Source organism: Sorex araneus, chromosome X (genome assembly GCF_027595985.1).
Source record: "Sorex araneus isolate mSorAra2 chromosome X, mSorAra2.pri, whole genome shotgun sequence".
Lineage (NCBI taxonomy): Eukaryota > Metazoa > Chordata > Mammalia > Eulipotyphla > Soricidae > Sorex > Sorex araneus.
In genome coordinates, this window is record NC_073313.1 from 305,169,051 (window position 1) to 305,183,648 (window position 14,598).

General features: G+C 44.7%; 1 protein-coding gene across 2 annotated transcripts in view; it reads left to right on the forward strand.

Moving 5' to 3' along the window:
* RMND5A (required for meiotic nuclear division 5 homolog A) overlaps positions 1-11,591 on the forward strand; it is a 72,391-nt gene extending 60,800 nt beyond the window's left edge. The window contains exons 7-10 of one of the 2 annotated variants that reach the window (XM_055120862.1): positions 2,715-2,817; positions 5,627-5,781; positions 7,046-7,129; positions 7,624-11,591. In XM_055120862.1, coding sequence (XP_054976837.1) covers positions 2,715-2,817; positions 5,627-5,781; positions 7,046-7,109 — 322 coding nt within the window. In that variant the 3' untranslated portion in view covers positions 7,110-7,129; positions 7,624-11,591. The remainder of the gene's footprint in view (positions 1-2,714; positions 2,818-5,626; positions 5,782-7,045; positions 7,130-7,623) is intronic. The other variant, XM_055120863.1, reaches the window with a different exon arrangement.
* Positions 11,592-14,598: the final 3,007 nt, after the last annotated feature.

Genomic DNA, 14,598 nt, shown 5'->3' on the forward strand with positions numbered 1-14,598 from the left:
AGTACAAAAGTGCTTCCTCCTCCACCATTGTGCTCGAAATCTGCCAGCCAGCCAGGCAGGGTTATGGCAGTATTCCCGAACACTGCGAGGATTCACTCTTTTTTCATCAACATACACTTGCAGTTTTAGAATGTGGTTGTTTTGGTTAGGGGCCCACACCTGGTAGCACCCAGAGCCTCCTTCGAGCTTGGTGCTTGTCGGGGAGTTGCTCCTGGTGTACTCAGAACTATGTGGTACCAGAGACTAAACTTCGACCCCCCCACATACAATGCATGCACTTCGCCCGTTTTGCAGGAACACTTATTTGGGGCCAGAGAGATTGTACAGCGGGTTAGGCACCTGTCTTGCAGCCAACCCAAGTTCAGTGCACAGTACCACATTCGGTCCCCTAGGCACTGCCAGAGTAAGCCCTGAGCACTACTTTCTGTGGTTCTTGATGAAATAGTAAAAATATTAGTTTTATTAAATATCAACCTGTGAACTTTAGAAATATTTTCTGTAACAAAAAAAAATTTGTAAAGCCTTTTATGCTAAAGTGTAGTGATTTTCCTGAGAAAAAGCATCTCTGTTATTTGAGTTATGCACGAATAAACAAGATTTTTTTTTTAACACAGTTTTTACTTGCAGACATCACCCAAAGAAATTACAATAATTCGCACAAGTTTATTAGGTGGACAGTTTAATGAAGTGAGCTTGTCACATCAAGGAAAACAGCTTCTCTTGTATTATAGTATATTTTCCCATAATGATAAAATTCAGGATTTCAAACTACAATGAAAATTGGGCAGTTTTTACCCAGTATTATGAACTTGACAGTTTCCCATATTAAATAGCTTTTTTCTAGTTGGTGAGGATTGGTGGTCATACTAGTCAGTTTGATTTTTGTGGTACTTCGTAGTGAAATGTTTTCACACTTGAAAGATCTTCATTCAGTAGATCTTATGAGAGTCATGCATGAGTAAAAGATTCATTCAGGACAAAAGGTTTTATTGTAGTGAGCTATAAAAATTTAAATGCCGGGGAATCAGATTCCACTTTGCCTCTAACTTTAAGCAGCTTATTTCTCCTTAAGAATCAGTCTGACGTTAAAGGACACGAAAAAATTTTTTTAAAGGAACGTGAAATTATATAGATTTTTCTAATTTTTTTTTTCAAAGCTCTTTATAATTGGATTTCAGTCGTACAGTATTCCAACGTCCATCCCTCCACCAATGTACTTTCCCAGCATCAGTCCCCTCCCATCATCCCCCATCACCCCCCACCCTGCCTCTATGACAGGTGCTTTTCTCTCTGTCTCTGTCTCTTCTTTTCCCTCTCCCTCCCTCCCTCCCTCCCTCCCTCCTTCCCTCCTCCACTCCTTTGGGTATTGTGGCTTGCAGAAATTACATAAATTTTTACAAAAATTTTTATTAAGAGTTAAAACACTATATATCCGTATGAGGTTAGATTTTTGTTTTTAAATTTACTTCAACAAGAGCCTGAATTACAAAATAGATTAAATACAGAGAGAGGAAGAACCAGCTGTCTTCCATTAAGCCAGACATTGATGGGACTTGTTAAAATTAAAACAAAACAGTAAAAAAAACAGTGCAACTCTTCTAGCAAGTTCTATTCTGTAAAATATAGTTATTTTTGTGGTACCATATAATGTGCTATTTGTGGTACCATGTAATGTGTTTGCTGTTTTTCAATTAATACTTTATTTCTGTCATTTTCTGGCTCAATAAGTGGTAGCTGTAACCCATAAAAATAATCTTATTTGAGATCCTATGTAATGAGATCCTGAAAAGAGTTAATTAGCCTATTTAAGAAAATACTTTTTTACTTATTCTAACTCCCCAAGAGTTTTTAATCCCTATGCACCAGCATTGTGTGGATACAAAGATGAGTTAAGTGTGGTGCAGTAACATTGTGTACCTAAAGCACAAATAAGAACACTATTGTAAGCCATGTTACTTTCCCAAAAAGCCACAGGTACAATAGGAACATTTTTAATATTGTAACAAGGATTGTGTTGAGTTTTTTTGCCCCCCCCCCCCCCCCCCCCCCCCCCCCCGCCATGCTCAGGACTTATTCCTGGCTCTGCACTAAGGGGTCTCTCCTGGCCCGGAATCCAACCCTGGTTAGCCTCATGCAAAGCAAGCGCCCTGCTTGGGATGTATTATGGATCCAGCCCCACAAGAAATATTTGTTTAAAGGTGAATTAGCTGCCGTTTGTCAGGGTTCCATCTGCTTGCGGGAGGGCCTCCTTAGGAGTGCAGCTGGGCGGGGAACAGCCCTGAGCAGTTCTCAGGGCCCTGGGCTCTTCCCAGTCTGAGAGATGAGTGTTGCCCCCGGGCCTAGCGTCTGGAGGAGCCACGCAAGAAGACCCTGAGGAGTGTGAGGCTGGGGGGAAGGTCGAGGAGCCAGAGCACACGCCTTGCACACGGGAGTCTTGGGTTTGATTCCTGACACGATGCAGTCCCACCCCTGAGAAAAGAGGAATGCCATTAGTGTTACTGCCGAGTGATGGATGGCTGCCGTGCGGTGAGCACCCACTCACTTTCTAGACCATCAGTCCTGTGGGGGTATCACTGGTCTCGCAGGTGGAGTGCGCCGTGACAGATGCGGTAGGGCCGGCCCTCCCTGCAAAGAATTGGCGGGGACTGCCGTTTCCCAGACCACGCTGTCTGCTCCTCGGCCTGGCCCTGACATTCTCTCCTCTGCGTGCCCAGCTTCTCAGCAGGTTGTGTGGCGCTGCCAGCTTTAATTAACATCAAAGCTGTGATTGAGCAGAGGCAGTGCACTGGAGTCTGGAACCAGAAAGATGAACTGCCGGTGAGTCCTACTTTTCTTTTGGTATGTCACTGTTCTTACCATTGAAAGAACATGGTTGCCGTGCTTATCTTGCCCTGTAAAAATGTTTTTTAAAAGGGTGTATATTCCCTTTCCCTTCTTTCTGCTGCTAATGACATAATGACTAGAGGTCATTCACCCTTGGCTGCAGGGCTTGCACTCATGGTCCCAGGGGGCAGGGGTGTCACACACTTGGTTGTGGCCCTGGGGTTCCCGGGTAGCAGAGCCAGGAGATCGCACTCAGGCATATGGGGCAGTGCTGGGGCTGGAACTGTCCGCCTCACTGGCTTTGACCTTGCAAGGCAGGCACTTTGGCCCCTGAGCTCTCCCCAGACGCCTTGCTCACTGAATTGGAATTCTGCTGGCAGGCCTCTCATGCTCTGGTAGTTTCACAACAGAAAAGCAGTGGGGCTTTATTTTGGTTTATTATTATTGTTGTTGTTTGTTTAGTTTTATCTTAAGCATTGATGTTTATGAGATGATGGTTTGGGCTGGTTATATTTTTCTAATACCAGTTAGAGTGGGTACATGCTGCTAACTAAAGTCATCCCTTTGACATAGGTATGCTTAGAATAATATGGGACACATCAGTCCTCAGATTTTACTGCCATAACCACCATGACATGGAGTAGGAAGGTCATGGGTGTATGTGTTTCCACTGGGCCTCTGACAGCATGAAAGCTTGCCTGGAATGATCAGTCATTCTTTTTTTAAAAAAAAAAATTTTTTTTTTTAAATTTTATTTTATTGAATCACCATGTGGAAAATTACAATGCTTTCAGGCTTAAGTCTTAGTCATACAATGCTGAAAAAACCATCCCTTCACCGGTGCCCATATCCCACCACCAAAGACAAAAAAAAAACAAAACACCACAGTACACCTCCCATCCTGCCCACCCCCGCACCCCCCTCGCCTTGTAACTGATAAATTTCAGTTTACTTTCTATTTACTTTGGTTACATTCAATATTTCAACACAAACCTCACCGTTATTATTAGGAGCACCCCACTAGAGTCAGACCTGTTGTGAAGAGAAATGTATTTGTATTTCTGTACTTTAACAACTAAGTCCAGGGAGATTTCTTCCGGATATTCGATCATTGCAAGCTTGTAAACCCTATCTGTGGTCGTCATAATATGGCGGTCCCCATGCCCTTCATCCCCGGGAAGGGACAGGCGAGAGAGAGAAATACTTTTCCCCTCCCGGGCGGGCATGGGGTCGCAGCTTAGTTCTCTGGCAGGAAACAATCTGCAAGAGCAGTCCATGTTGTAGTTGGTTCAGCTGGGTCTGGATTCACGCGGGTGCAGCTGCGGAGGAGCCGCACAGGCGTGCGGCCCCCGGGATCACATCTTGGCAGCGGTGGGAGGGGCCAGTGCCTCCCACCTTCCCAAGAGCACCCTCGCGTCCTTTTGCTGCAGTTTTTGTCATAAAATCCTGTCTGTGGTCATCATAATATGGCGGCCCCCACGTCCTTCATCCCCAGGAAGGGACAGGCGAGAGAGAGAAATACCTTTCCCCTCCCGGGCGGGCATGGGCTCGCAGCTTAGTGGAAACAATCTGCAAGAGCAGTCCATGTTGTAGTTGGTTCAGCTGGGTCTGGATTCACGCGGGTGCAGCTGCGGAGGAGCTGCACACGCGTGCGGCCCCCGGGGTCACATCTCGGCAGCGGTCAATGATCAGTCATTCTTGTCACTGTCGTGTCATAGACCCTAAGGGGCTAAAATAGGCATTTGGCTCTCTGCTGCTTTTCTGCAGGGTTATCTGCCATTGCCTTGTTTTTCCAGCTGTAGTTCTTGGCAGTTGGTGGCCCCAGCTTGTCTCAGATCAGGTTTGATCAGAGGCACAGGTGCGTTCCCGGGCCTGAGTGTGGTCAGGACACATGCAACACCCCAGCTCTTGTGCTACTCACTTGAGCTAGTGAGAACGTCTGAGCTGTGACTGACTTTGCAGAGGCAGGTGCCTGCAAGTTTTCCAGTTCCATTGCAGGCACCTTGGACCCTCACGTACAGAGCAAACTAAGACCAGAATCTTCCTTGAAAGCCCATATGCGAGGATTGTAGAACAGTGGAGGTGATGTCCTGGACATACTTCCTGTTCATTTTACCTTCTTTCTTTAAAGAGTTCGGGTAACATATTTAGATTGCCAGCTTTATTTAGAAGGAAACAAAGTAGAACTTAGATTTACAGAGCCTCTGTCCCATGCTAACGGTCCTGCTAGGGGATTTCATAGGGTTTTTTGGTTTTGGGGGTTTATTTTTGCATTTAACTTGACAAAAATAGATCATTTTAATAATGTCATGGTTCTGATGTACCATTGTGAGAAGTCCAGCCAAAACTTCTGCTTGAGGCCCTTGTGTTTGGTGTTTCTTTGAACACTAAACCAAAAATTGGGAAGTTTTTTTTTTTCCCCACAGGAAATTCCTGTGGGAAAGCTCACATGTTTGGTTTATATTCCATGCAATTGTGTGTACTGAATTCGATCATCGAGCTAAATGCTTATGTACGGGGCAGTTAGATTTCCAGTGGGTTTTGCTCTTGGACATATTACAACAGCTTTGAGTGTGACCTCTGGAGCGGTCCCTTGCCTTTGATTCTGAGTCTGAGTTTGATTGGAAGTAGTGAGCAATTTTGAGGTTTAGCTTAGAATCATGAAGTGTTACTTTGAATACCAGAGCTGGTTAGGAAAGTGCGACAGGAGGTTCTGTTCTGCAGAGGAGATGAGACGGATATTCTCTGCCGTTCCGTACATGCTGGCTTGTGAGATCTAACCTCTCTTTTTTATTTTTAACAGATTGAAGTAGATCTTGGTAAAAAGTGCTGGTATCACTCTATATTTGCCTGTCCTATTCTTCGTCAACAAACAACAGATAACAATCCTCCCATGAAATTGGTCTGTGGTCATATTATATCAAGAGATGCCCTGAATAAAATGTTTAATGGTAGCAAGTAAGTGACTTTTTAAAATGTCAGTAAAAAATTTTCAGGGGCCAGAGAGAGAGTGCATGAGGGAGAAAAGGGAGGGAAGAAGGGAGGGAGGGAGGGAGGGAGAGAGAGAGAGAGAGAGAGAGAGAGAGAGAGAGAGAGAGAGAGAGAGAGAGAGAGAGAGAGAGAGAGAGAGAGAGAGAGAGAAAGAAAAAGAAACTCAGTAGACTGAATGGAGCACATACTTTATATGCTGGAGTCTGAGCTTCGATCTCAGACTACCTAGGGTTCCCTGAGCGCAGAGTAACAAATTGTGAGGCATCCCCAGCCCCCCCCAATAATTTTTTTTAATATATTCTTTTTTTCTGGAACATAGAAGAAGCAAAGAGATACTGAGGATAAATGAAGGTAGCTAGAACTTAGAAGTTGAGCATTTCATTGTGCCTGTGCCTTTCGATACACCTGTGCCTGCGCCACATCCAGCCCTAGAATGCAAATTGTTAAAGCAGAGGTTAGAGATGTTCATGATTTTTCCAGGTAGTGAGCTCAACTCCTAGGACAGTTTTGGGATCCTGTTTGCAGCTGTCAGCATATTTTCATTGATGTTTATTGAAACTCCTGGTGAGGTCCTGCATTTCGGAGAAGGCCGGGACTTTTAGGGATGCAGGCCTTTTCTGCTCAGTACCCGGCCCGGAGTGCAGATCAGGCCAGTGCCAGCTCTTGGTCTTAGTTCAGACCACACAGCCCTTGGTGCTGTGTGCCCTGTACAACACATGTAGGCAGTTCTGCGGGGCTGCAGGAGAGTTTTGTCTCGGCAGCTGGCATCAGGTTTGTGGCAAGTCACTTAGAGACAAGTGTGAACTGAAAATTAGAAAAACAGGATTTCCATCTGAAACTCTAAAAGTAATTTTCAGTAAAAAATTTTTTTGTTTTATGAAACAATTTCACTGATTTCTTTAGAGCTGGAGTGATAGAACAGCAGTTAAGGTATTTGCCTTGCATGAGGCCAGCCCGGAGCAACACTGGGTACATCCCATAAAACAAAACCAAACAACAGAAAAAAAGAGCCTTCAGTTTAGGATCCTGGTTGGATGTTGTTTATTTGTGACCCTACAGAAGCTTGGTTCTTAAGTGAAGCAAAGGCACCATAAATCGAAGAAAGCAAAATATAGCCAGCCTCGTGTGAGCGTGTATGTCTGTTAAAGATGCTCTAGATTTAGATGAAAACTGAATGCCACCGGCTGATTTCTGTACCTTGATTCGTGTTGTTCTCTTTTCTTATCTTTAGATTAAAATGTCCATATTGTCCAATGGAACAAAGTCCAGGAGATGCCAAGCAGATATTTTTCTGAAGAAATAACTTTAGCAATTTGTAAGTGAAACTGAATTTTGGGTGCATTTCAGAAGAGAATGTTCCATTTAATGCAGCTAACCAAGGACTCCCGTGTTGATATAAGCTAATGCTCCAGAAACTTTGCCAACATTGTAGTGTTCACATACACTGAGGGGAGTGCTTCAGATGAATATTACCATAGGGCTTTATTCTATTCTTGGTCTTCATTTCTGATCAAGTAACTACACCAGCAGTTGTCATTCAATGCAGGTTTTTGTACTGAATTATATGGTGATTTTTTTACTTTTTAAGAGCAGAAACAGAAATTGACCTCCCTGCCATGTGTTTACTATTTCTCCTGCTTTTACTTTCGTCGTGTTCTTGATAATTGTAAGCCTTGAGAATGTTTGTGGAAAAGTTTTATTTCCAGTTCTGTATATACACAATTAAATGAAAATTCTTCCCAAAAAGGCTTGAAAAAAACTGAATTGTGATTAAAACTAATTGGACTTTTTTTTTTCTTTTTGCTTAAGGAAGAAAGCTGTGATAGATTCCCAATTTGCTTTTTGATGTTTGCCTCTGCTCCAGCGCTCAGCAGTCGGCCTGCCTGCATTGAGCCCTGCTTGGGTGCCAGCAGGCTGCCCTGTTAACACCTCTCTGACTTCAGCAGGGGGTTGTGAGAAGCCTTCCACTAGGTCAGAGCGGAAGGAGCACTATTGTTTCTTTGCTTTTATTGCCGAGAGGTGCTTGTTTGAAGTGTGTTCAATAAAATGAAATTCTGAAGTTAGAAGTGTTAAGTTGATATTTGCTCTCTTAGTAGTCCTGTTCTCTGAACTCTGCCTCTAGGACTTGACTCTGTCTTGCACCTGTATTTGCAGACACAGTGATGTGCGTGCCTGCACCCATGTGCGTGCACACACTGTGTGTGTGTGTGTGTGTGTGTGTGTGCGCGCGCGCACGTGTGTGTGCGTGTGTGCGCTTGCGCGTGCGCACCAGCATCAGGATATTGTGTATCTGGAGGGACGCATGTTCCAGACCCTAATGCAGTTGCCAGACTTTTCACTTTATATCCTTCATGTTATAGAAGCTAGCAGATTTTCTGTAGTGTGGAATATGCTTATTGCTTTTTTTTTTTTTTGTATTTGAATAGTATGCTGCTCAATCCTCTCTCCTGCATAGTGCATCATCTCATTGACTGTGAATCTATATTATTCTTATGGATATGGATAATAATCTTTTTTCTTGGGAGGTATCTTCATTGAATGCACTGTCTGGGAATAGCCATGTGTAAGAGTCTTTCTCTGTGGGAGGATGCGATTCTGATTTAAACCCATGAAGTTACTTCAGTAGGAGAAGAGTGTTGTGTGGAAACCACCAAATATTTTGCAACTTTATCTCAACAGTTGTGGAACTGCATACTAACAGAGGAAAACATTCTTGACCATGATAAAACAAAAAACACAGAAGCAAAAGAGAAACCCTTCACATTTTACAATTGGGGGCGAGGCTTTGGTGCTGACTGAATTAAAAACCAGTGGCACTTGCAGTTTCCTGCCGGCTGCATGATTTGTCCTGAGTGTTTTCCTGGGCGCGGTGGTGTTGGTGTGCAGGGAAGGCTGCCGCCAGGTGCTCGGTGTAGCTGGGGGGCTACTCATGCCTTGGGGCTGGGCTGGGACTCAGCCTGCTTAGAGCAGGCTTCGTCCAGCTCAGTCTTGGCTGCACCGTCCCTTCTGCCCCGGCTTCCTGCTTTCCTGTTGGAATCCCCACGCTGACCACTCAGGCAATTGAAGAAAGAGAACAAAGCGCAGCTGTTTGCCTGCCCAGAGTGAAGGGACAGATTATTCCACATAGTCCTGTCTGAGGTTGGAAAAATGGTGTAATCATTTATTTTATTTTATTTATTTATTTTATTTTATCTTAGCAATTTCCCTTTTGCTAAGCCAAATTTCTCACCTTCCCATTCAGAACACCTACACAACATTCAGACGTCACACAAGGTTTGAACAGAGGCTGGAGGTGAATATTTTGGTGGCCAGACTTTTCACACACTTGTCTTGGGCCACTTTCAAGGACAGAAACAGGCTCCTGCTTTTTCCTGTCCCAATGTTGGCAGTCCTGTTGACAGTTTTCTGTGCAGCTAATGAAACTTTTAAAAAAAAATGACGTGTTTGATTTTACAGCTTCCCGTGAAAGGTCTTTATAGTCCCACTGGGCAGAGTTTAGGGCCTAAACTTCGTGTTGAGCTGATCATATAAAGTGAGAATGATGTGTTGTAACCTTCAACTAAACGCATGGACTTTAAGCTCACTGGAGGCTGAATGTGAAGGAGGGGTGGATTTGGAAAGATCAGACCAAGATGCCGAGTGACAGTCACACGAAGTGCCCCCACCTCTGGAAGAACTTGCCAACAGTGGACCAGCTGCCACGCCATTGCTGAGACCCACGCGCCTCCACTTCCCTAAGTTCACAGTAAAGCGAAGGCTCCTTAAGGTTATCCACAGAGAACAGGACTTCCGAGTGGCTTCTTAATGGAAGCAATTCCTAAGTAGTTTTTGGGTCATGGACAAAGACCATGGGACTATGCTGAATCACTCAGACCTTTTTGTCACATTCGTTCACTCTGCCTCAGCCAGTGCACCTGTGCTTCTGTTCAAGCTGAAGTACAGTGGCTACGGTTGTCTTCAGTCTTCTTTCTCCATTGTGTGACCATCACAATGCCATCGCTTTTGTTTCAGTGGTGATTATGAGACTTCTAATACAAAAATGAACGGGTATTGGTGCCTCTTGATTTTTAAGGACTTTGAAGAAAAGAGTCACCTCATATTCATAGGGTGCGTGAGTATTTTGTGGGTGTATGAGCAATTAATTGAAAATAAGAGTTATGAAGTAAATATTTTGTTTTTTCCATAGTGGCTGATATATACAGAGACACTAAAACCCACGTATTACGTGGGGAATGAGGATCCTTTTTTCACTCCAGGTAGTCCCGCCTGTTCTGTAGTTTGAGTTGAGTGTTCTTTATGCTATGACTTCCTGCCACCTCAATGAGTTCAGTCTTTGGGACAGTAGATACTGCAGAAACTGAGACCTCTTATTACATGCACAAGACAGCTGCTGGTCGACGTTAACTCTCTGGTTTTCCAGCTCACCCTCTGACTAAGTAGACTGACGGTCACACTGGTCAGTCTGTGTAGTTAGCAGACTCAGGTTATTTTCAGGGAAGGCATAGAAGCATGGTTTGGTAGCTTCGTCACCAGAATGTGTCAGGCGAAGACACAGACCAAATACCTTTCGTTACTTTACGTGTATTATCTTTGGTGACACTAGAATTCTGTGGCCTTGCGGAAATGTCTGCAAGGATCACAGAGGCGGTTTGGTGTTTCATAAGTCTACCCCAGCGGTGGCAAGTTTTATGCGGTACAGTAGTACCAGCAGCAGCTAAGAGTAAGTCTTCATGAACTGTTCTGATTGAACACCAGTGGAATAGATACCAAAAATAAAATGACACGTTTCTTTCAGTTGCAGGTGAAGCAGCCCATTAGTTTTAGAGCGAGTTTTCCGCTGTGACTTTTAACTTTGAGACACAGGGAGAGGAAACAAAAAAGTTTTGTTCTCAAGACCTTTCCCTTTACAGTTTCCAACTGTATTGAGCGTCCAAAGAGGCAGAAGCAGCTGGACTTGGCTCAGAGCACAGGCTTTGCTTCATGGTGTGGGGGAGGCTCTACGCTCTTTCTTTCTTGGCCAGTCACTTGACCGCTCTCCAGCAAGGCAGACATGGGATTTACTAGGATTCAGTGCCTGATAATTTCTTTGGGGAAGGGGGATGGGAGTGAATGTATGGGGGAGGGAGGGAAGCAGGGAGAGCGGGCTTGTGAGTGAGTGCGCATGCGTTGGGACTTCACTGCTGCCCTATGGCCTCTGGGAACCGCCGGTTCACGCATCTTGCTCACAACTGCAGTGTGCATGTATTTTGTTTTCTTCTCTGTGTTTTCTGAACTTACACTAAAAGATTTCACCCAATCATCTTGTTCAGATGGCTCAGGATTGTATTTCTTTTGCTTACCCTGTGCTCTTGGGTTCTATAGTATTTCTATAATTATGTAACAAAAATAGTGTTGCACTGTAATCTATCATATAGAGCTATATGTATGGAACATTTGGATCAGTTTTTAAAGAAATGTATCCTGTTTGCAAAGGCACAATAAAGTTGCATCTTATAGACTATAGGCAATAAAGCTAACAATAAACCGTATTTAACACAAACCATATTCATATTCTCCGTTCATTTGATTTTGGAAACAATCCTATCCTATCTAGTAGCTTCAGGGATTTTGCTTTAACTTAAAAACACTCTGATTTTATTTATACATTTCAAATTGATATATTAGGGGTTTGGGGAAACTCTTAAGAACTGCTCTGTTAATGTATATATTCCTATGTAAGACACATGGCTGCTCCTGTGTATATTTTTTAAATTAAAGAAATGCGCATTTGAAATCTGCTTTGTGACCCCGATCTGTGTAAGAGTGGCAGGCGTAAGGGAGAGGGACCACAGTGGTGCCAGTGGTGAGGAGGGGACACTGCTGGGTATGGCTGGGCAAGGGATGTGGGCTTTGGCAGCCACTGAGAGGCAGCTGGATACCGCCCAGCCCCATTTCTGAGTAGGGACTTGAGCTAGAGACTCCATGCTCCTGGGCTCTCTCTCAGTCTGTGGCCATCTGGGACCAGGTTCTGCTCAAACCAGAGTAATGATGACTAGAAAAAAGCTGCTGTACTCATGAGCAGAGTAAGGTGTATGCTCTGAGCATTGCCAGAGAGGAGCAGAGACCCAGGTGTCTTTCCTGCTCGATGACAAGCAAAGGGGTCAAGAGCAAGAATCTGCGGGGCTGAGAGAGAGTGCACCAGGTTGGGTGTTTGCCTTGCATGCAGATGGCCCGGGGTCGATCCCACCAGGAGTGATCCCTGAGCGCAGAGACAGGAGTAAAGTGTGAGAACAGTGGGGTGTGGGGGACCGGTGCAGAGGGCGAAGTGTATTATTTTGAGGCAATGACATCGTATATGTTTTGGGAATGCTTATTCACACCTCCTTATCTTTCATGGGGGGGGTGGTCTGAACCACACCCAGTCCCCAGTGGTGCTCAAAGGTCACTCCTGGCTGGGCTCAGGGACCATATGGGATGCCAGGGATTGAACCCAGGTCAGATACATGCAAGGTAAGTACCCTGCCCACTGCACTAGTTCTCTGGCCCCAGGAGAAACAACTGATCTGAGATGTTAGAAATCGCCTAGTGCTGGGAACCGCAGTGCACCATACCCAATCCCCTTTGGAGCTAGTGGCCCAGGTCCTGGTATGGGGGGTGGGGAGAGGGGATGAAGGGTGGCGTCTCACTACTACACACGGGATAGTCTGAGATGCGAGTATCAGGCCTCAGTCCGAGTCTGCATGGTCATGAAAACGGGCTTCCCTCACAGATGCCTCGTGAGTGCTTCTCCAATTTTTCTTTGGTTTGGGGTCCAGTCTTGTTGCTCAGCAGGATGCGGTGCCAGGGCTCAATTCTGGGCTCCAGCCTGCAAAGCCGGATGCTGCCCTGTTTCTGACGTGACCTCCCTCTGCATGTGGCAGTCTGCGATTATATATCATGTACTGATCAAATATAACTTTTCTGATGCCTTGAGTCCTGAATCATCAAAGGGAGTTCACTTTAGCTTGTGCTTTGAGACTGTTACAGTCTTTTTAAGACCGTGTATTTCTTGAAACTTTCAAACAATTGGGAGTGGACTGCATTTGCATCAGGACAAAACACATTCCACATTCCCTCTTGCCAGAACAGGGAAGGATGGCACCAAGATGTAAGATAACGGATGTTTGCACTGTTAACATCAAAACAGAAAGGGGGGACAGGAAGCACAATTAAAAAAATTTTTTAAAAATCCCAATACACAGAATTGTTCTTCAGCCGAGAGAGGTACAGGTGCTTTATGCTAAATATTGCTTTGTGCAAGATAATTTTTTTTAATAAACAGGCATGTTAGATGCAACAGATTTGGGGGGGGGGGGTTGTTGTTTACATGTTATGGTATGGCACCTTTCAATCTTCTCAGCACAATGTGTTTTACACACAGGCCCTGAGATTAGATTCCTTGGTCTGAAGCCTATGTGGGGACTGCTAGAAGATACAGAAAAGTGGCATTCTAAACCCCTGTAGCGGCAGGAGGGGAGAGAAGGCAAGGATGCAAATAAAGCCCACTCTCCAGAGAGAGCGAGCAGTGGTTAGAGTGCTGTGTTTCCATTTCCAGCACTTCGGGGTATCTTGAGCACCACCAGGGGTCAGTCCTGAACACAGAGGCAGTAATAGCTCTTGGCATCACAGGATGTGGCATAAATCCACTTCCTCTCCATCCCTTTGACCACCCCTTCCCCCCACACAAATACACATAAAGCCACTCTGTGGGTGATGGGCTGTAAAATGGGGAGGAGAAGAGGTTTGTTGAAGGTGACTTAGTATGAAAGGGACATAATAAGGGACTTGCAGGGACAGAATGAACAAAATTCGGTCTCAGGATGAAGGTAGAGAAATGCAATGCAATGAAAAGGTTGCTATCTGGTATTTTGACCCAAGAGTCACCTCTTGGATGGGACTGGACAGATGGCAGATGGCACAGCAAGTAGGGCACACGCCAGTCTAGGCTCAGTCCTCAGCGTCTCGTATGGTACCTAGAGCAGCACCAGGAATGATAACTGAGTGCAGAGCCTGAGTAACCCTGAACATCATAGGGTGTGACTCAAAAAAAAAAAAAAAAGTCCATGCTCTGAAACTTTAGTTGTCTAAAGTGTCAGGCTTCCTTGCTTTAATGTTTTTAAATATGTTTAGTGTTGGTGTTTTCCAGGAAATACTGAGTTTGCTTTCTCCTTTTCAACTATGGTGAGGAAAAAACAGATGAGACATTATTTTATCTATATCATAGTTTACTAGAAGAAATCATTTCAACCCATTGTTAAAATTAGGGCTCCATTCAGTGTCAGAAAATAGAGGGATCAGGTATAATATTAGCGGCTGGAGAGAACTCAGTGGTAGAAGGATTGGGTATAATATTAGGGGCTGGAGAGGGTTTAGTGGGCTAAACAAACACTTTGCATGCAGGAGGCCTGGCACTGAGCTTCGCCAGGAGCAACTCCTGAGCACAGAGCCACAGTTGCCCAAAACCTCCAAGAAATAATTTCAGACTGGGAGTGTAATTTACCAGAATTGTACATGTTTTGGATACATGAACCCTGGCTTGGATCCTCAGACCCCCCCCAAAAAAAATTATAGAAGAGTTTTTAAAACTCAACAATTACACGTTTTTGTTTGTTTAAAAAGCCCAGACAGGGGCTGGAACGATAGCACAGTGGGTAGGGCATTTGCCTTGCACACGGCTGACCCAGGTTTGATTCCCAGCATCCCATATGGTCCCCTGAGCACCACCAGGAGTAATTCCTGAGTACAGAGCCAAGAGTAACCCCTGTG